This window comes from Mustela lutreola, chromosome 8, assembly GCF_030435805.1.
Source record: "Mustela lutreola isolate mMusLut2 chromosome 8, mMusLut2.pri, whole genome shotgun sequence".
Taxonomy (NCBI): Eukaryota; Metazoa; Chordata; class Mammalia; order Carnivora; family Mustelidae; genus Mustela; species Mustela lutreola.
This window is the reverse complement of record NC_081297.1, coordinates 47,005,247-47,027,932: the sequence shown is the minus strand read 5'-3', so window position 1 is coordinate 47,027,932 and position 22,686 is coordinate 47,005,247. Positions and strand designations below refer to the sequence as shown.

The following is a 22,686-nucleotide window of genomic DNA, read 5'->3' as shown; positions in this document are numbered from 1 at the left end:
CCTCCAGTATGGTGACTCACAGTGTTTAAGCTGGCGGCTCTTTGTCACCTTTTGTCCCTGATTGACTAGAATACACAAAACTCCCTGCCATCCCATGATGGATACATAGTAAGGAAAAAGCAAACCTCGGTGTTTTACCCGATTGAGATTTGGAAATTATTTTGTTATGGGAGCATAATCTAATCTTTTCTTGCTGATGTGTTACTTCATATTAATGTTTTCTTGATTTAATAGCTTCATGCAATATACACTAGAGTTGTTCACTAAAGTCCTTTTCATTTAAATATGACTTCCTTCCACCTGATTCGACACCAATGCATTGTCACTACAAGGGATGCCATTCATGGCTCCTGCAAGGGCCATTCGCTTGAATGCAATGTGAGAAGCAGTTCTGAACTTGTAACAGTATAGGGGAAATAAACTATCCCACTCAGTGTTTTTACTTCATTGATATTCAGGTTAACGGAACTAATCCTTTTCACTTGCAAAGTATTTTGTAGTTTAAAAAAGCTCTTGAATTCAAAATGTATTATGTCATTTATGAAAGAGTCATAACCCTATAAGGTAGATAGTATTAGCCCCTTTTTACAATCAAGGAACTTGAAATACAGCTTAAGACACTGCATGAGGGGGGCGTCCGGGTGACTCAGTGGGTTAAGCCTCTGCCCTCAGCTCAGGTCATGATCTCAGGGTCCTGGGATCAAGCACGGCAGGGAGCCTGATTCCCCACCCTTTCTCTCTACCTGCCTCTCTGCCTACTTGTAATCTCTGTCTGTCAAATAAATAAATAAAAATCTTTAAAAAATTTTTTAAAAAGACCCTGCAGGAGGTTGCTAGTTAATCAATGGCAACGCTGGGACTTGAACTCTTATCTCCTAACTCCATGTGTGGGACTAACTCAACTGCCACCTTTCTTTTCGTGTCTTTACTCTGAACAGAAATCTCTTTTTGTTTCCAACTATTCTAATCAGGTTTCCCTTAAGTGGGGAAATACTAAACCAATCGGTTCTTCATCCTTATTAGTTATTTGCAACTTGGCTGTTCAAAAGAAATTGTGAGTGGCAGAAACCTTCTACCATGTACTCTCAGGGCGATGGAGTCACTCTGGTTGTGGGACTAGAGGAAAACGCCATCACCGGGCTTCTTACACTAGAGGCTGGCCCTCTAGTCAGTCTAGAACTCCTGCACCTGCCTTGGTTGTCAGAAGCTGACAGTCTGTGACTCATAATCTCACAGTCTGGACTTGGCACAGTAGCTTGCCTCCGAAGTGTGGGGACAGGGAGCACGAGAGGGCGGAAGCCTGTAGTACTGCCCAAGTACTCCCCCAGAGAGTCTGAGCTAGTTGCCTTCTCTCACACTGCCATCTCCCTTTTCTTTCCTTCTGTGTTTTCCCTTTTGGTAAGATTTTGGTTTGGCTCTATCAGCTTCCTTTCCTTAATTGTCTTTACGTGAATGAAACCACCCCGTTTTCTGCATCACTGATACCAGTGTCAGTCAGGCTGGGGCACAGGGACTCAAAGATCCAGACAGGAAAAACCTCACCACCAAGGGTCTTCAGAAGTGACTGACAGAGAATCATCCATGTCTGTCTCTCTCCGATTAATGCCCAGGTGGTACAAAACTTCAGAAATCACCTGTGTGGTCCCTGAGTCTTTAAAGCTCTCCGGTGAAGGGGTGTGGTGACACTGACACCAGTCTTTGGAGGAGATGTGATATCAGAGGGCCTGTGTTGTCCTCACTGTGCCATAGAAAGCATACCAGGCACAGCATACCAGCACAGCATCCTCTCTAGGATCTGGCCCTTGGACCCTGGCTCCCACAGAGTGTCCATCTTCCTCTCCCCTGAGGTCTGCATGCCTGAAACCAATTTCTCTCCCAGCAGAGTGAATGGGGATGCTTCTTTTCAAGAACTTTCTTCCTCTAAGGAGGGTCTGATGCTGAGTTCTCATACTGGGAAGGAGTAAACTTTCAGGCTGACTGCTGGGAGGCCCAGCTGCCTCCCCCTCTCAAGGACTTAGCTCAGGGCCGGAAAAAGCAGGGAACAGAGGAAAGTAGAGAAGCTGCCTAGAGGAGGCATAATACTCTCACACTTTTTCTCCTTCCAACCCAAGGCTCCCAAAGCTGGGGTTAGGTCACAGGGTTCTTAGCAGGTGTAGGCACAGAAAGGCTTGCAGAACCCTGTTACGGGGCGTTTCACAGTTTCAGACTTCCATTTCATACCGACAAGACCAGCAAATTCATCTTATTGTGCATTTTCATCTCTTTCTGTGCTTTTTGCTTTTTCGCAGAAGCAATTCTACATAGATTTGTAGGGTTGTTTGATCAGTGTCTTTCTTCCTCATTAGACTCACTACATAAAGTCAGAGACCATACAGTTCTCCCTATCCCAGAAAAGACTAGGTACTCAATAAATATTTGTTGAATGGATGAATTAATCTTCACTGCTGACATAGCAAGAGAGAATAAGCTTAAACTATAGCAAGAAGGATTAGCTCAGCACTACTCGGGAGGCCACTGACTGGTTTTAAATCCTGGCTCTGCAACTTACTTTCTATGAGGCCTGGGCAAATATTGCTGCCTTACCTCATTTTACAGTTCTCAGTGGTGGAAACAGACTGCTAGTATTGCTCTACATGGTTGTTCTGAGGATTGGAAAAGACGGTATATGCACCGCTTTTCAGACAGTCTCTGGGCAATATAACTGCTCTGTAACTATCAGATGCCTGCTATAGCTTGCTTGCAGATGAAGGGTACCTGAAGGAGAAGTTTATGATTTTCCTCTTTGCAAGATACAGGAGGAAATGTGTAATATACTTACCAAGGAGGTAGTTTTGAGATTTAAGCAAAAAAAGATTTTTTAACTATAATTTTTCAACAAAGACACAACTGGCCACATCTAGAAGTAGTATCTCTGTAATAACATGGTTCTGATTATTATACTAGGCCATGTCATTGTTGAAGGAATCAGGATGTAAACCATGGAAATCTTTGGCAGTAGATAACTGATCATAAGTACCTGAGACCAAAAAAGACTAAGTGGGCATCCCAATAAAAGTTTATCCAAAGGATAGTCCAGGTGCAGTACAGTGGTTAGAAGAGCACAGACTTTGGAACCTGAATCCTTAAGCTCACATCCCAGGTAACCCATTACTTGCTATGTATCTTGGTTACTAAACCTCTATGGGTTTTAGCTTCCTCATCTGTAAAATAGAAATGGTAATAGGACACCAGTTTTCCAAAGATATTACAAGGATTGGATTTATAATATCACACAGTAAATACTGCATTTAATATTAGGTTTAATTAATATTTTTTTTATAAATCACCATCGTGTAAAAAAAGCCTATTCATAGCCACTGGGCAAACAATCACTCATTTTTCCCAGAAGGGGAGATAATCTGAAGTAAAGGTCTATGTAAAGTCATAGAAAGTAGACAGCAGTTTGGCTCCACAGTTAAGGACATAGAAGGACCAAAATCAGAAGACTGGTGGCAAGGAAGCTCAGGAAAAAGGCTTGAGGAGAGAATGAGATCCAGAATGAGTGAATGCCACCACAAGGCCCCTTGTGTGGAGCTGATGCTTAACAGTCAGGTTGACCAGATGACTCTCTCTGGATGTCATTCCACTTTCTTCTTTGTATTATGGGTTTTCTGCCTGCTCAGTTTCCCTTGGCTCCATGTACACCTATCCTTTCTATAAACTACTTTCCTCCTTAAATCAGACAAGATGAAGTTCCTGTTGCTTATGATGAAGAGTTCCAGCTGATCATGCAAATTCCCCAGACCTACTGAGAATCTAGATTTTTGGAAGCACCCCAGAGGAATCTTATACCTACTGAAATTTGAGAGTCTTACCTAGTTTGGACTCTGAGACATCTTCCTGGTTTGCTACTCTTCTCATTCTATGGTTGTCTGGTTGTATGAACTCCTGGGCCCACTCCTTGTTGCCAGATCCACTGGGCACAGTTTTCAGAGGTTGAAGCCATCTTTCTGATGCGGAGTGAACAGTGGAGGAAGACTCTCCTCTTTTCCCTTCCCCCCACATACCTGTACATCACACTTACATCTGCCATAGGTGTGTCACCTGAGCCTGACCAGAGAACTGACACATTCTTAGTAAAAGTAACTCTTTTTCCAGGATCCTTGACTACATTGCAGGGAAAAAAAAAAAAATCAATCATGATATTCTGTTTTTTCCTCATGGACAACTTTTCAGCAACTTTCCAGCAAAAGTCAAGAATGATGTTCTGGAATATTTAATGTTAGTCTCCTGTTTACAATAAGAGGCACCATCTTCCCATCTTTCCCCAATGGGTTAAGGGAAATAAATAAGTTCTACAACATCCCAGTTATTTCTCAAATGACCAACGGCATTTTTTTAGCAAGATAGCAAAAGCTGTGTAACCCCTTGCTATGGTAATGCATTGGCAGGCTTCCCTCAGGCTAAGAGGATCTGCTGAGGCCCAGCATGGCCAGGAAATATTAGACATAGTGGTGGTGCCCTGGCCTGAGGGAGTCAGCTCCAGGCCTAGCAGGAGATGGGCATAGCATGAAGGAAGGGAAGAACTGTGTTGGCTATTTTGGGAGGACATGAGCAGCCTGGCTGAAATGGAGATAAACAGAGAGAAAGGAAAATCGTTCTCAGACAGAACAGAATCTGGGAACATTCTGGTGCCTCTTTCCTGGCTGAACCTCACTGCTGGTTTCCCTGCCCCAGTTCTCCTACATACCCTCCTAATCTCTCTCCTTAAAATACCACTTTTTTTTTTTTTTTAAGTTTAATTCATCCTTCTTGGAAACCTCCACACCAGCCCTCATCTATGGTATAACACTCCTGAATCAGCTATCAAAGCCCACCACAGCCTGCCTCAACTTGTCTTCTCAAATTGGCTCCTGCAATTCCCATGATCCTTTTCAAATACTCACATGCCTTCTGCTCTCTTCTCAGTACATTTCCCACATACTTACTTCCAGGCTTTTGCTGTCATGAGTTCCCCTCCTGCTACTGAGCTCTGCTCTTCCCTGACCTGGCCTTCCCTTTCCAAATTTTCAAGTCCCGTGCTTGCCTGAAGGTAGATCTTCATTGTTCTATCTTGACCACCTACCAACATGGATCTTTTCTCCTTTGTGGTCAGCCCTTAACAGCTGCCTGGGTAGAAAGAGATACACAATCTGGAGTCAGAGATCATGGGCTCAAATCTAGTTGTTCCAGTTGTTAGCTCTGTGAGTTCTCTAAATTTTTTGGCTCTACAACTTAGGAATTTTTTCCCATAATTGTGGATAGTGCACATAACATGTTTGCCATGAAGCATGGCACACAGTAGGTGCACAGTAAGTGGTAGCTAGTAGCATCAATAGCATCTACCACCATGAATTCCTAAATCTCGTCTGTGGAGGAACTGACTCCCCAGTTTGACTCTTGGTGTCTTCTTCACTGTACTTCCCCCACCATGGTGGCTCACTTTCCAGTTCTTAGAATGGACTCAGAAGATATTTTCTGGGGTCTCTGGGTATTTTTGCTACAATTTCATTGATTTTTCTTAAATAAAATAAAAGTGATGCATTCTGAGACCAGCTTCGTACTCAACCAATAAGCCAACTTCACAAAGCCCAGAGACAAATCCATATAACGGTCTTAGGATAAAGTCAATGTGTCCTTCTGAGAAGGAAAACCCTTGAGAGTTACAATCTTGATCAGAGCCTTCTCTGCAGAGCTGCCTGAGAACACCAGTGGCTTGCTAAGGAAACCATTTGGTTGTCAAAACACATCCCAGCTTCTCCTGTCAGAGGTGTCTGTCAACATCTTAGAGAATGGCAGAGCAAGCTCTTGGGAGTTCAAAGCTGATAAATGATTTGTAAATGCCACATAGACCCTAGGGGAGGATGCCAGTGTAGATGAAAGTCACCTCTATTTCAAAACAATGGAAAATTGTGAAATTTCCAGCTTTCTTATATAAGTTCCTGAATCATATTTTAAAAGTTATGAATAGTAAAGAATTACTATAAATCCACTTGTCCTTACCACACCACAATAATAAAACCTTCCTTTACACTACAAATAATTTCCTATTCTTTTTTTTGCCTTCAAGACCAATAATCTTATGACTTCCTTTACCCCATTCAGGTATGCTTTCTCTCTTGTTGCTACTGACTCAACCAATCAACCAACAAATATTTATCATGTGCCACTGTGTGTCCAGAACTCTGCCAGGGGCTAACAGAAGAAAACATGGCTTCTGTCCCTCAGGAACAGTTTAAAATCAAGTTGTCCTTCAAATCTGCATTACCCAAGACATTCTGCTGGCCGTCATTCAGCAGTTGGTCAGCCAAGAAATGTTTATTAAACATTGCTGTGTGCCTGGGTTATGGAGGGTGAATGAGCCAGACAAGGTCCTGGTTCTCATATAGCTTACATTCCAGTAGGAGAAAGAGTCAGTGAGCAAGTAGACAAGTATTGTAAGTTCGGAAATGGTAGGTGTTATCAAAGCTTAGATAAAGGACAGGTATATAGGGTTGGAGGGGCTGGAGGTGAGAGAAAGTCTTTCTGAACATGTGGCATGATTGATCTGTCAAAAAAGCTAAGATAGAAAAGAGATGTTTAGAAAGCCCTTCCAGTAGAGGGGCCTGTCTATAAACCCTGGAGAAGCACAGAGGATACAAGAATGAATTCTCGGCCTCTTGGTCAAGCGCTCTACTTTATTCATAGCATTAAGCACAGTTCCTGATACAGAGAAGATGCTGAATGACAGTGATGTGTAACATTATTCACAATCTACTACTATGACTACAGGCAGTGGACTGGGTACCCGCCATGAGCTTTTCATTCAGTTCTCACAACCACCCTATGAGGAAGATACTGCTATCCCTACATGACAGACACAAAGAAGTTTTCACAGAAAATAAGCTAGAGTGACACTGCAAAGCCCAACAGTCCATTTAAAGACCAGCTGGTCTCCTACACTGGGATGCTTGTAGGCATGAGTGAGTGAATGATCGATCATCCATGTGATCTTTGAGCTCATTAATTTCTAGGAGGGATACAGAGGTGGAGGCTCTATGTATCAGGCTTTGGATTGTTGGAATCCTTATAGTAAATTGCATCTGGCACATAGCTACACCCCAATGTTCACACGTTTCCCGATATACAATGAAATAGCCACTTATGAGAGGCAGTCTGAGAGAGGTTTCATTTCTGAGGTTGGGCAAATCTATCAGTAAAAGAAATGACATTTCTTTCCTTTTAGCTCATCAGTTCACAAGAGATTTCTATGAAGCGGTAGATCCAAAAAAAAAAAAAAAAAGATCACTATACACTAATCACAGTATTGAAAAATAATGCATAGTGCCTCGTGATGAGCAGGAAAGAGCCCAGTTCTCAGATCTGTGCTGGAAAGAAAGCTGAGATAAGGTGAGAGCCTCTCACCCATTTAGGGCTTCACATACACTGCACCAGGACAGCATTATTCCTGATGGTCCACCCATAGTCCCCGGTGTTCTACCTCCGTGCCTCTGCTTCCATGCAGGCTTCCTCATGGATCCCTTGGGTACGTCCCCACCATCCTTCACCTCCATTCCAAACAGCTGATTCCTTTATCTGTTTTTGTCATTTGTGCTCTTAGTCTGGGCCGCTTCATAGATTGTGGATGAATAATTTCTTCTGACTCCTCTTTTTATACTGTACGGCTCCTCCCGACATGAGAGATAGTAGTACTTACTAAACATTGCTGAAATGAATTTGATGTTGCTCCCACTTGGCTGAGGCAGTCTTGTTCTAAGCTCGCTCCTGGCATTTTACAGGTCAGTAACAACAAAAACTGACCCTTGCTGAGGGCTTACTACCTAACAAACACCTGTGGTGTTTATTATATTTGCCTATGACAACGAAAAGAAGGTCATATTGTTATTCCTAGTTTATTGTTGGAAAAAGATCGCAAGCTACTTAGAAGGGGATCACTTGCATTTGGTCACATATTGACAAAATCTGGTCACATGATTGGCAAAACTAGATTCCAACTCAGATATACCTGCCTCCAAACCTCTCACTTAGCCAAATGCTTGACTGCCTCCTTGCCTCCCTGTGGCTCCTTTTTATGCCTTCCTGATCCTCTTCCACCTGCAGCCCCTATATCCCAGCCCTCTGCTTTTTCACCTCCTGGGGTACAACGTACCCCCCAGCTGCTCTCTGGATGCCCTAAGTTCTCCTTTCCCCCACAATTCTTTAATTCATTCTGCCATCCAACATTCCACTGGTAGGCTCTGCCTCTCTTCATACAAACTTCTGTTTAAACTTCCATTTTCTAGGCTGTGAGATTGTAGTTAAATTGTGTTTGACTTAACTAGCTCATACTAAAGTGTGAGTGACTACTAGCCACTTAAGGTTCAGTAGAAATTTGACACTTGACACAAGGATATCTATCAACTCAAAGAACTGAGTCTTAATGTGTTTCTAAAAGAGAACTGCAAAATGTCTTACACACATAGCCAAGATGACTTTTTTGAACATTTATTATTTGGATATCAGAAGGTTTGTTCATACACATTTGCTTTAGAAAACTCTAATGAGTTCATAGTCAGACCTCATTCATATACTTTTTATCAAACAATTCAACGCTTTTCATCATGGTCTCATCACTGTTCCTTTTTCCAGGTTTGTCTCTCAAATTCAGTGTCCACACTATACATCCCCTCTGCTACCCACAGTACGAGGGTGGTCTAGGCCCAGCATCAAAAAGGGGATGATCATTAATTCACAGCAGAGACTTAATCCTCAGCTTTACCCTCTTGAAGTTTTCCCAGAAAAAACCTAACAAACCCTGTCTTACTGGTGGTGGCATCAGAGCAACCCCTTCAAAGCTGCAGAACAAAGGCCTGTGGGTGGCTCTGGGAAATTCCATGCTCCACTCAGATTCAGGTCTGGTTTGGTGGCCTCCAGATGTCAACATCTGGAATCCATTTCCTACTTGGAAAAGCCACCCAGACAGAACTGCTATACCCGTAACTGGGGCCACTGATGTGGCCAAGAGAGCATGGGGATCCCCTGAGGGCTGGGAGGGGACTGGATCGCTGCCAGATTGTCCAAGAAGAGGAGTTAACCTGAGCTGAGGGCACTGACTCAACAGGGGAGATCAAAAAAATTTTAAAATAACACTTGATATTTCAGTGAAAGCATCAGGGAAAATATTAGAACTTTTGGGAACTTTCTTAAATTTATGTTTTGGTTAGTATTGTTTTTATTTTGAATTACATAAGGGGCAGTACCATATTATTTTCAGAGCTAAAGACTTCTTAAGATTTTACACAGTCCTGGGCCAGGGATTAGACAACTATATTGTATTGGACTGGGGTTGAGGACATGGAGTAAATACCACACAGCACACCCAATGTCTTATGTGTACCTAAATCCCAGCAGCTGGTGCAGCACAGCTCAGAGAATGTGTGATGACCTGACCACATTTGGCCCCGTAGGCACTACTGCTACCGTATGACAGTTAACCAACCTGGCAGTCCAAGGCTTCACATGAAAATGACAGTGGAGATTGATGGAAAAAGAGACGGTCACCACTCCTTCCACCTCCCACTTCCACTTGGGCAATCATTCAATTCATCTTCCAACCTGGGAAGTTTTGGGAGTAAGGGAGATGGAGTGTTGGAAATAATGTTTCATTGATCAGCAACAGGTATACATTGGTTGTCCTTGGCATATCTGCTATATAATCACTCTCACCAGCCCGTTTTTACACATGGCGACATTTCTGGTCTTCTGCCTCTGTCCCTCAGCCCGTCCTCTCATCCATTCCCACCCTATGGCTCTTCCTTAGCTCTGAAACACTCCCTTGGATCCTTATCCGGAGAGTGCTCTGTTGTTCTAATTCTAGGAGCTCCAGCTCACAATGAATGCCTTCATGTACCTGGTCTACACACATGGTGAGTGAAAGCAGAACAAAGACAACCAAAAAGGCAACCATTCTCCCACAGCTTCCTAGACACCAAAAAATGTATCAGTGACTGCTCTACAACATTCAGTGTGGGAAGCCAAGAGGGACTATATTTTATTGCATTGCAAAATAGCTTGCCAAGGGCTTAACCCAGCTCCTTAACCATAGCAGGTTCCTCATCACCACATCACATATGGAGATTATGATGAAGCTCATTTATATGTGTGGTGTCCTGGGGGCTTGGAACCTACTTCTAGGGTACATGCAAGATGTCAGAAGAGGGGTCAATTCAGTCCAGAAAGCCATATTACTCAGTACCCTGTATTGTATTCCAGGCTAATTCTAGGCACTGAGATGAATCAGAAGATGATGGCCAATTCCTGCTCTGAAGGAAGGGTTTGAGCCTAGAAGAGAGGTGGGTAAACACGTGCTGAGATTGGGCCAAATGTATTTACAATAGGAACACAAAGAAGGGAAATGGCTGTGGGCTGGAGGAACTGAGGATGGTTCCTTTAAGGGGAAGATATTTGCACAGTTCATTGAAGTAGGAAGAGAATTTCAACAGGTAAAAGTGAGAGTCAGGTATTCCAACCAAAGGATGACTGATGAGAAGGCACGCTGCTGGGTATTGGCTGGGGGCATGATTTTATCCACATTGGCTACAAATTGTATCTTTGGATGTACATAATCTAGAGGAAGAAAAGGCTACAAAGGAAGATCTAGTATCACATTATGGAAGACTTCCAAGTCAGGCTAAAGGGACTGGAATTATTCTGTTTAACAGTCCTGAAAAGACTTGATTATATGCACTGTCCTCCAGAGAGATTAATTGAAAGTCACAAGAAGGTGGACTGGAGGTAGACATGAAAGGCAAAAAGAAAGACCACAGGGAGACTATTACGGCCATTCCAGACTCCATTTTGAAACTCGTGTCCAAATGACATGGAATTTATAGGTGACTTTACTTCAGCCAAAGAAGAATGAAAAAACAACATGAATACAATAATAATGTGTACACTATATATAGAGAGAACAGTAGAGGGACAGAAGCATTAACAACTATCAGTTGTCCAACCTAGATATTCTGCAAGAAATATACTTGACTCATGAACAACATGGAGGTTAGGGGCATCAATCTCCCATGCAGCTGAAAATCTGCATATAACTTTTGACTCCCCCAAAACTTAATTACTAATAGCCTACTATTGACCAGAAGTCTTACCAATAACATAAACTGTGGATTAATACATAACTTGTATTTGCAGTAAATGCTGTATTCTTATAATAAAGTAAACTAGAGAAAATGGAATGTTGGTAAGAAATTCCTAAGGATGAGAAAATACATTCACAGTCCTGCACAGTGTTTATATGTGTGTGTGTGTGTGTGTGTGTGTGTGTGTGTGTGTGTATAAATCGACCCTCACAGTTTAAGTCCATGTTGTTCAGGGTCAACTGTACTTCCTTGAAATTGGATGCCTTGGCCCCCTAAAAAGAAGGGATATGCTTGGGACTGCTTGGCTCAATTTCCCACATGACATCCATTTAAAAAATGCAGATTATTGCAGTAATAGAAAGTTTAATCAGCTAGGGAAGAAAGCAAACATGTTTCCTATGACTGGCATGGATTACTAAGAGGTACCGATTCAGGTCTTAGTGATCCCAGTTGTTTATAATACATGCCAAAGGGACAGATGTTTGTAGTACTTGGGGTAAAGCTGTTGTATTACTCTTCAGTTTTGTTATTGTAGTAATCTGTAAAATTGCAATAAATATTACATTGCAGTGGTGTCGTGTTGCAGGCATTCAGAAGTTCCAAAAGAGCAGGACTTGGATTGGAGCACAATTGATACATCACCAAAAAACAAAACCAAAGGCTCTTTAAAGTAGTAGTCTTCAGATGTTTCAGAAGACTGATCATTATAAAACTGAAAACAAGAGAAAAAGAAGGACAAAGCTCATTCTTTTTATGTAAAAGTGAACATTTGGCACACTATTATAGATCTCTTGCTATATTAGAATATATGCTTGCTGTACACAAAGGCTGTGTGCAAGGAGCTGAGAGCCATGGCCAGACACAGGATGTCATGAGGAGGGCAGCTTGCAACCTGACAGAGTAGACTGGACACAAAGGATAGAGTTACATGTGATGTGACAGGACTGTGGGACTTGGCAGGAGGGCTCATGGGGCAGGAGGACTGGGATGATTTATACGTTACTCATACTTAACAAGCACTAAATCTATGTCCTTTCCCTCCTACTGCTTCTGAATATCACTTCTTCTAAAAATCTTGGCTCAAATAACTCCAGAGGACTTTGATCAATTCCCCGAACCTGTAAGTGCAATCTTAGTTCTCAACGGCATTTTTAGCTGATTCTTTGGTTTTCTTTAGTTGTTGTTGTTGTTGTTATGACTTTTGTAGGTATCTTCTCACGTTCAGGCAGGTGTAGTCTGCTCATGTGAGTCTCTGAGTTTCCCGAGGGCAGAATTGGGTTCATTTCTGTCTCCCATACAGTACCCAGGGATGATGAATTGTGCCAGCAGATGTGAGACACCCGTGAGAGGCAGAAGTGACTTCTGGCTACTGAGGCCATGCATGAGAGAGGGTACAGAGAACCATGGTTCTCTAGGACCAGTGGACAGGACTTTGATGGTCAGTGCTTGGACAAAGCACTGGACTTTGATGGCCAGTGCCCATCTCCAGTTCCTCCAGCATCCATCCCTCTCCACTCCTCCCAAAGGAGGGCTCTCACACACGGAAAAGAGACCAGATGCCTTCCAGAAGGAGGAAAGAGTGTAGAGAGCCTTGAAGGGGAAACCCCACTTTCCTTCAGAGCCCTTCAGTCCTGGAAGAACCACAGAGGAGCATACTCATGGACATCTAAGCCAAGTTCACTGTCCAATTGCCTGAATGTCCAAGCAATTGCATGCTTTGTGCACGGAAGTCTGGATTTCCCACCATGCTCTCTTCTGGACTCCACCGCATTCCCTTTTAGGTTTTGCCATCACTGTCCCTGGTCTTTGAATAGTTATGAGGAACTATAGGTGTTTTAAGGATTCTTGCCTCCCTGCTCCCCACCTCTTATGTGGTGCTGGCCTCTGTCTGCAGCCTCAGATTGCTCACGCCTACTTTTTAGCACAGACTCAAAAATCTGCTGGGGAATCTGTTAGTTGACCAAACAATTGAGGGGGTATCTGAGGACCTTTGCCTGCCCTGCTCCCACCAATTTTTAAAACTCACATCTGAACCCATCACTGGCCATCCAGCAGCAATTGGTGTTGGGCTTGAGGAGATGGTCCCACTGCATTTCTTTTGGATATACAGCCTGGAATGTCAGGGCCATGTTCCTGCTCCTTAATGGTCAATGGCCGTAGGTGGTGTTGATATTGGTAATCCTGCCTGGAACTGTCCAGTGGGCCTTCACTTTCCCTGGCACTCAGCTCCACCTGAGGTCCCCACCCCTGTACTTCTGCAGGAAAACATACACTCCCTCCTAGAGTCCCCATAGTCCCCACATCCCTGTCCCCCTCTCTTCACCCTATTTCATGCCTTCTCATGTTTCTCGCTCATGTATGTCACTCTTCTCAAACCATGCTTCTCTCTCCAGTCCTAGCGATGCTCACTTTCCCCATGCCCTCAATTTCAAAATGATCTAGCAAAATATTCATTTGCTTAATTGATTGCTGATTTTCCCTACTAGACTGGAAAACCAATCAGGGAAGATCCCTTGCCAGTTATTCCCAGAGCCTAGCATGGTGTTGCCTCAGAGTAAATAATAATTGAATAATATTTGTTGAATTAGTGAGTGAATAAGTGAATGAATGAACAATAGTATCAGGGACACTGGATGACACATGTTTCAGTTTCCCCCTCTAAACAGTGAGATTATTATCCAAAGGATCCTGTTCACTGTAGTGCTCTACCTCCATTGCCAATACAGGCTTGACATTTGCAGTGAATGCAGGTTTCATTGGGCAAAATCAAATTGCAGGAAACAAATAAAGGTCTCAAAAGCATGACTAGTTACCTAGGAGGCAACCCTCACAGTCAGACAGGGTTGACATAAACTGATGTGGCAGGGGTACGCCCAGAGGGCAGCTTGAGAAGCAAAGTGGAACACAAGGAGAAATCCAGCCTATGAGTCAGAGAAAACCATTCCAGCCCTACTTTACATTAGCAATGGGTATGACCTCAGGGAAACCACCTCTTCTCTGGGTCTCAGTTTGCTCATTTGCCATGAGTGGGACAGACGAGATTACTTCCAAGGTTCCTTCCATTTGAAACATTTGCATGGTGCAAAGTTTGACTTCAGAAAATGAATACCAGTTAAAAGGGTAGGTTACAAAACTCTGGTTTTGTCTGGAGGCCTGTGGTCTGGAGTTGCTTCACTTCAGGCTGGGCCACACCTACCCCACCATGTATATATATATATATATATATATATATATATATATATATATGCACACAGAACGAACATGCAAGCCTACAGCCCATCTCTACAGCCAGAGAAAAGCCAGGTGAAGAGGGGTGGGGAAGTGTATCCTGATGACTGTGTGATGTCATGTCCAGGAAAAGACTAAGGACCAGAAGGAGAAGGAGGCCCAATCTCCAGCACTCTGGGCCTGCTTCCACCAACAATTCAGGGAAAATCCACTGCTCAGAGTCCTAGGCAGAAATTCCAATTTGGCATTTTCCTCCTTCTCCCTAGAAATGGAGCGGCCTGTCCCACAGCCACTAGCACAGTCTAATTTTTCATGAGGAGGTAGAAGTAAGTAACATCTTTTTCATAAGGCCTTCCCTGGTCTAGGAAATCCTAGCATGAGAGCCCTTTCCCAAGCAAGGGGTCAGCATTTGCAAGAAATACAAATTCAATGGGATAAAATCAAATCAGGGAGCCAGGTCAGGCATGACTGGATGCCCAGGAGGCACCTTCCATGAGACAGATAAACCAATCTGACAGGGATGTGTAGCCCTTGAGGTGAGGCTGGTTTTGACATTTTTCAGTGACTGCATTTCAGATGGTTATAGGAATACCCACAGTGTAGTTTCCATTTGCTTCTTGACCTACAAAGCCTATAATATTTACTATCTGGCTCTTTTCTGAGCTTTTGCCAACCTCTGCTCTGCACAACTGCTAAGTGTCCCTGCCAGTGTCAAAATTGGGACTCCTACTGTAGTCCTGGGAGCAGCAACAGCCTTGACTTCTGGACACCACAGGGAATGATGGTGATGAGGACAGAGCTGTCACCGTCTAGCCTGCTACTCTCATCTCCCTCATCCCCAATTCCTCCCCTCTTCCCAGCCACCTCTCAGGTCTCCCGAAGCTTCTCTTTCCTACCCTATGCTTCCTCACCTTCCCACAACTGACCCATAACCCTTCATTTTGAAACTCCCTCCGAGACACGTGATCACATGCTATCTTGCATGACTTGCTTTTGTTTTACAGGGATTGCTTCCCTAGAGGGACTGGAAGTGTGAAAAGACAAGGACCACATCCTAACATTTGTCCCAGTATCCCCCATTCCCATTACAATGAGTGCTGGGCCTGGAGCCGGGGTGTGTGTGGGGGTGGGGAGTAGTCATGAGTTGCTGAGGTCCAACAGCAGAGAGTACTTGAGCATCACTCAAACTCACCTTCCACCATGCACAAGCCTGCCATTTCTGGAGGACACTTGGAGCAAGGTGTCCCTGCTCCAAGAGAAACACTTTGTGCAGTCCGGTCCAAGCCCAGAAGTGCACCTATTGTTAATGTTGATACTAGAATCACTCAAAGGCCAGCTCTGTGCAAAGATTCCCTAGGGTTGATACTCCGTTTCCCTGTCCCAGCCAGGCAGGGAAAATCAAAGAGCTGGGGTTCTTAAAGCATGTGAAAAGGTCTGTTTTTTGAATGTGCCATCGCTTAGGGTTCAGGAAGAGTGTGGACAGAAGAAACCAGTTAAGTAGAGAAAAAGAGGAAGCCAGTTGCTTTGCAAAAGAGAAGCTGTCCTTCCACAAGAGCATGACCCAGAAAGCCATCCTGCTCTCAGAGTTGTGGGGCCCAGAGCTGGGAGATTATGAGCCCAGTGCTGGTTTCCTGCTGTGGGAGCCAAGACACAACATCTGGACAAAAAGCTTGGCTGGGGTCACTTGATCTAATCTCCTGAGGAAAGCAAAGGCTATGGAAAATCAATGACAGCAGAGAAAGGGAGGCTGGGAGAGGAGGAAGGGGCCCCTTATCTCAGAAAGCCTGGGTAAGAGCCTTGACATTCAGGCTCCCTTTTTTTTTTTTTTTTTTTTTTTTTTTTTTGCTAACCACATGAATAGGAAGATCAGGATGGCTGGAGTGAAACCATGCAGACTTTTTCGGGAATCATGGCAAAAATTGTCCTGAGAAGACGGAGAGATTGAAATTCTTATACTGTCTAGTGGGTGCCCAGCCAGTGCCCCAGGGCAGATACCAGGACATTGAACTCTGGGATGCAAGGCAGCAGCAAGGTACTAGGGTACACAACCGGCCTCTAGAATGACCCTCATCCCCTTTGTAAACCTGCTTTGCGGGACCCCTTTCTCCCATGCGAAATATGGAAACTCTCTCTTTTCCTCCCCCCTCTCTCGGAGGATTTGTATTAAGACTGAAGCCACTTACTGGACATTTCAACGAAGCAGTCTGTTCTATTTGGACCAAGCTCTCTTGGGCCACTGAACACCCAACCTCTATACATCTAAGCCCTCTGTGTTGCTCTCTCTTTGAGCCTAAAGGAACTGATCTTCATTCAGGTGGTGACATCTCTTTTGTCTTTAAGGGAGGGTGGTGCCTGGTGATGGAAGGAGGATCCGGCCCCAAGCACCAGGTGCATGCTGAGCTACACACATTAGCTTGAAAGCCAAAGAGGGCTTGGAGGTGAGACTGTGGAGTTGAGTTTTGGCAAGACGCCCTGCTTTTAGGCAGATTGTAAATTATAAATAAATAGTCTCTGTTCTTCTTTTGCTTCAGCATGTAATGAAAAACAACAGAGCCCTGCCTGCACGGTCCTTCTGTTTCCGCCTCAGATTTGCTGTTAACAGTTCCTGACTGGAAATGACTCCAGGCAGTCACAGACACTGGCTTTTATTGTTGTGCCAGCGTCTTATTTAAATCCACAGTCCCAGACGTCAATTTAGCAAAGCCTCCCTCACCCCACGGAGATGTGCATGCACCCCTCAGAACCAGCCATGATGCTGTGGGGGGTGTGGCTGTGGGTCACCAGCCCACTCGGGTGGGGATACAGGACAACATGTCTTTGGTTAATTAGACTATTTAGCAGCAAAAGCCAGAGCAGGAACCCAGAGTCCCGGAAGGTAGCTAATCCCCTAGAGAAAGTACAGTCAGTGTTATACCTACTGGGGTGTTCACCACTACCATCCACAGAACCGAGAGATTTATTTTGAGTTTGGAGATTTGCTCAGCACAAGGCCACCATCTAAAGAAACTAGGCTTTAACGTGGACAAGCAAATCCTTCTGCTTGGTTTCTTTCTGCCTCTGTCCACCAGGGAGTCAGTGCATTCTCCTCTGCCACACCATGGTCCAGAGGGAGAGTTTAACAACCAAGCCCTGTTCCCTCCCTCCTCTGTGACTTTCACACCAGGGCTGTACTTCTGTGGACAGGCTTCATGCCTGGGAGAATCCGGCTTTGTTTCACCGAGATATTGAGAGCCCTGTGAAACAGGGTTAAATTAAAGCCTGCAGACAAGGGAGAATTCAGAAACGCAGCCTCAAGAGATGGCAGGGTGTGTGTGGCGGGGAGGTCTGATCTCCTCTTCTCTTTTAGCTGCATCTGCACACAGGGCTGAGAGTTGCATCTGATACCACACCATCAGGCAGCATGTCAGAAACAGCCTGAGACACACAGAGGTCACCCCTCTGTGATGCCCAGAGGGGGCCCAGCTAAGGAGGTGACGATCAAATCATTCCTTTTCCAGTCAAGGTGGTGCTTGCTCTAACTTCAAAACTAGAAATAGCAAGCGACAGACTCCTTTTTAAAATTTCATGCAACAACAACGACGACAAACAAACAAAAAAACAACTAACAATTTGCCTCAACCGTGTAACATTTTATTTCCTGGGATTAAAAATAGAGAATGAATTATCAGAAGTCTTTCTTCAACATCATTAAAATGCTTTTCAAAGAAAGTTACAAGAATTGTTTAAGGCGCACAGAAAAAGTCAGTCTTGCCTTTCTTCCAGAACATTCCCTGCCCTGCAAAACACTGATAGCACATCCCAGAAAAGAGAGGCTTACAGACACAGGAACCAGAACAGCCACAACCAGGGTCACTGGCTCTAATACAAGCATCACAGAAAAAAACAAAAAACAAAAAACACATCACAATAACTCTCTCTTCCATAAATACAGCATTCCTGGAAAATGTATCCAAAATATCTCCATCTGAACTACAGTACAAAAATCCACTCACCGGCCATAAAAATAATATTTTCCCCTATACGCAAATAAAATCATATGTAAAGAAAATTTGGAACACATGGAGGGGGTTACAAAATCTCTTGGGATCTGGGCTATTTAAAGTCATTTTTGTTTGGGTTATCCCTCTGCTGGGTATAGGGAACTGGCTACAAATACATCCATTTCGCAGGGCTCACCATTTCAACAGCTCCTGCGTCATGGAATGTGGTACTTTTTAAAAATAGGCGACCCTTGGTGTCATGGAAAGAAGAGGAAAGATGGGGGTCAAGGGAGGGGAGAAGAAGTGAAAGAAGAGTGACAGACTTCAAGGTGGGCTTGAAATACTCTGTGGTATAAAGCAGATCCCCAAGCTCAGGAGGCCCCTGCTATCCCCACCCCACTACCACCAATCTTACGAATCGGTGGCTCCCCCTTACAAATCCGTTTCCCGGCTCGTGTCCAGGCAGAGGGCATAGAGGGACCTCCTCAAGTCCACGTTGCTTTTGGCCTTGAGGTTACACTTCTCCAGGGGGCAGCTGCCCCTTCGGGCTCCGTCTGCATTCTCCAGGGACACCCCAGCCTTGCAGAGGGACCCCTTGCTCCAGCTTGCCTTCCGAGGGCCTCCGCTGTCCAGCCCTGTCCCATGGCTCTGGCTGCCCTGCTCTTCCTTAAGAGCTGCCTGCTCCTCATGGTCCGTCTCCCGGTGGTAGAAGTAGTTGAAGTTGGAGACAATGACGGGCACAGGCAGGGCGATGGTGAGGACCCCAGCGATGGCACACAGCGAGCCCACGATCTTGCCCCCCACAGTGACGGGTCTCATGTCCCCATAGCCTACCGTGGTCATAGTGACTACGGCCCACCAGAAAGCATCCGGGATGCTGGAAAAGTGGGTCTCCTGGTTGTCAGCCTCTGCGAAGTAGACGGCACTGGAGAAGAGGATGACTCCGATGAAGAGGAAGAAGATGAGCAGCCCCAGCTCCCGCATGGAGGCCTGCAAGGTCTTGCCCAAGATCTGCAGCCCCTTGGAGTGGCGGGACAGCTTGAAGATGCGGAACACCCGGACCAGGCGGATCACTCTGAGGATGGCCAGGGACATAGCCTGTTGCCCATTCTGGCCGCCCCCTCCACCCCCTGGCTGTTCTGCCAGCTCAGTGCCCAGGGTGATGAAGTAGGGGAAGATGGCCACCACATCAATGATGTTCATGATGTTCCGGGAGAACTCTGCTTTGCTGGGGCAGGCGAAGAAGCGTACCAGCAACTCGAAAGTGAACCAGATGACACACGTGGTCTCTACAATGAAGAAGGGGTCAGCCAGAGTCCTAGGCAGGAGAGGTGCCACCGTAGGGCCAGAGGGAGGCGCCAGAGGCCCGCTGCCATTGGCCCCCCTGGAGGGCCCAAGAGGCTGGTGGGGTACTGGGGGATGGCGGAGAAGCTCCCGTTCATCCCTGAACTCAGGCAAGGTCTCCAAGCAGAAGGTGATGATGGAGATGAGAATGACCAAGACGGAGACGATGGCGATGCCCCTCGCGGACCCCGAGCTTTCTGGATATTCAAAGATAAGCCACACCTGGCGTTGGAACTCATTTCGGGGTAGGGGCTTCTCCTCTTCTTTAATGAAACCCTCGTCCTCCCGGAAGCGCTCCATGGCCTCGTCCCCCAGCTGGTAGAAGCGGATCTCATCCGCGAACACGTCCAGGGAGACGTTGACCGGCCTCCGCAGGCGGCCCCCGGACTGGTAGTAGTAGAGGATGCCATCGAAGCTGGGCCGGTTGCGGTCGAAGAAATACTCGTTCCTCAAGGGGTCGAAGTAGCGCAGGCGCTTGGCCGGGTCCCCCAGGAGGGTATTAGGGAACTGCGCCAGGGTGCCCAGCTGCGTCTCGAAGCGCAGCCCGGAGATGTTGATCAGGACGCGCTGATGGTGCAGGGACCCGGCGCCCAGCACCTGGTCCTCCGCCATGCCCAGGGCGGGGTCGCCTTCTCCCTCCTCGTCCTCTGGAGGCAGCCTTCGAGGCTGCTGAGGATCCTGGGGCAGAGGTGGCAAAGGCCGCCCTCCCGGGTCCACTCCCCTCTGTGTGCCGCGAGCCCTTGGCGCCGGCTCTTTGGGTCCATCGCTGAGCCCAGCCGTCGGGGGACGCTGGAGCTCTCCCGCTATGGCCTGGCTACAACCTGTCCCAGCCTCACCTCCTCCTCTGACGGTCATGGCACCGCCGTTCTCCAGGGGTACCAGGGCGATCTCCATAGCCAAGGGGCAGGGGGCATGCTGTGCCCCTGCTGCCGGGCGTCCGAGCCCCCCACTCACGCCCCGCTGGGCGCCTTGCCTCTGGCTCTTCTGCCGCCGTCGGCTGGCCCCCCTGTGGGACGGCCTGGGGCTGCTGGCGCGATCCCCTGGCTCAGTCCTGACGTCAAGAAGCTGCTGCCCTGCTCTCTGCCTCGCTCTCCGTTCTGGCAGCCCGTTACCAAGCAGCCAAAAGCCTCCTTCCAGCAGATGCAACCTTCAGCCGCCCCTCTCTGGCTGCGGGGCGGTGCTCGGCCTCCACCCTGCGCGGCTCCTCCGCCTCTTTCCTCCCTCCGCCCCGTCCCCTCCTATCCTCCCGTCTCCCGCCTTCCCTCCTGGGTATCTCGGCAGCGGGTGTCTCCCCAGAGGGCACAGCTGGGGCCCCGGGCGAGGGGAGGAAGGGGGGCCAAGGGAGCAGCCTTGCGAAGGGAGGGAGCGGGGGGCGGGGAGGGAATGGAGAGGCTGGAGGAACAGGTTGTACCGAGAGCGCGGAAACTCCCAGGGCAACCAGATGAGAATAGCTATGGATTTCAGTTCACCTGGGAACCCGCTGAGCGCCAAGTGGACTCCAGGGAAAATGAATTGCCTTGGGTTGGACGAGTGAGACATGAGATAACAGCAGTGCCTTTACAATCCTCCTTTGGAGCAGTAACTATTGTCTCTTCTTTTGGAAGGATTACAGACAGGTAGGGGCTGGGCAGAGTTATGGGCCTTGGGGATCTAGAAATCTAGAGATACATAAAGCTGGAGATACCTCCAGATCAATGGTGGAGAAGCCCCTCTCTTCCTGTCTTCCTACACACCCACCAAAAGGCTGAGAGTGGACAGCAACCCCTTTTGCCCTTGCCCGGGGACAACCCTGGTTCGCAGAAAAGTCCTGGATTATGGGACAAATTCATTGTCTGGTCTCCTATCCTCGAGAACCGACAACTTCAAGCTCTCAAGTCCCAGTTGTAAAAACCTGTCAGGGAGAAGGGGAGGAGGAAGAAAGAGGTCCTGGGGACAGCTATTCCTTACTGGTGAAACTTGGAGCTGGCAACTGCAGCTTTGTGTAGGGGGTTTGTGTAGGGAGCAGGGGTAGGGGTCAGGAAGGCTGTGGAATCCCAGGGCTGGAGGACTCCCAGGAGCAGAATAAGAAGCAATACTCACTTTGCTCCTATGATGTACAGGGAGCATTCTCAGCACTTTACAAATACTGACTGGTGCATTCCTACAGCAATGTATCTGCTCGATATTATTACTATCTCCATTTCTTAGGTGAGCAAAATGAGACACAGAGTGACTAAATTGCCCATGGGCATGTGGGTGGAAAGTGGTGAGGCTGGGATTCAAACCCAAGTGAGCAGAAGTTAGCCCTTATCCTTCCACTCCAGTCCTCTCTGGAAATGCATAACCCCCTTTCCAGGTGCAAGTGCACTTTCTCCACAGCATCTAGGCTGAGAGCTTCAGTTTCTTCCCACAGGAGGCAGGAGGATGGCTGAGTAACAGCTAAGTCTTTCAGAGTCAGGAAATGGGCCTCAGCCCCTGTGGGGCTTTAGGGGGCATCCGTGGCCAAGGGAAATCTTTCAAGGCACATCTGCCAGTTCCAGACACACCTTCCTGGTATTTGTTGGTTCTAAACTACCATAAAGTCTCTGTTTTTGAATGTTCCAAGTTCTTTCAAACTTTTGAATGTGTGTCTATTTTTGTTCTTGAATGTTGTTTACTCTTTATATATGTGGATGTCAGAGCCTCTTGTCTATGAATATGTCTGCACAGGAGGGAGGTCTTGGAAACATGTTATGCAGTGCACAGGCCTTTTGTTGGAATAGCAAGGTGTGCACACACAAGCTTATGTCAGGGCTGAAGAAAGAGATGTGTGCGGGCCTTTTTGTGTGTTGCATGAAGGTGGTTGTGAATTGGATGTATGTAACTGTTTTCATTGTGTGTGACCCTGTGCATGAGGTTGGCTATCCTTGCAGATGTGCATGAGTGAGGAAGGGGCTGGAAAGAGAAAAATCAGTATGTGGGAGCATCACTGTAACCACAGGGCCTTCCTTATACTCCCCTCCGAAGAC

At 46.4% G+C, this 22,686-nt stretch overlaps 1 protein-coding gene across 1 annotated transcript; it reads right to left on the bottom strand.

The window, feature by feature from the left end:
- Positions 1-17,989: 17,989 nt before the first annotated feature.
- KCNA5 (potassium voltage-gated channel subfamily A member 5) lies at positions 17,990-20,908 on the bottom strand. The gene has a single exon (XM_059184569.1). It carries the CDS (start codon positions 20,591-20,593, stop codon positions 18,788-18,790), a length of 1,806 nt encoding a protein of 601 aa, XP_059040552.1. The 5' UTR covers positions 20,594-20,908; the 3' UTR covers positions 17,990-18,787.
- Positions 20,909-22,686: the final 1,778 nt, after the last annotated feature.

Coding starts and splice junctions, on each gene's coding strand:
- KCNA5 (XM_059184569.1), bottom strand. CDS start 20,593: ATGGAGATCGCCCTGGTACCCCTGGAGAACGGCGGTGCCATGACCGTC.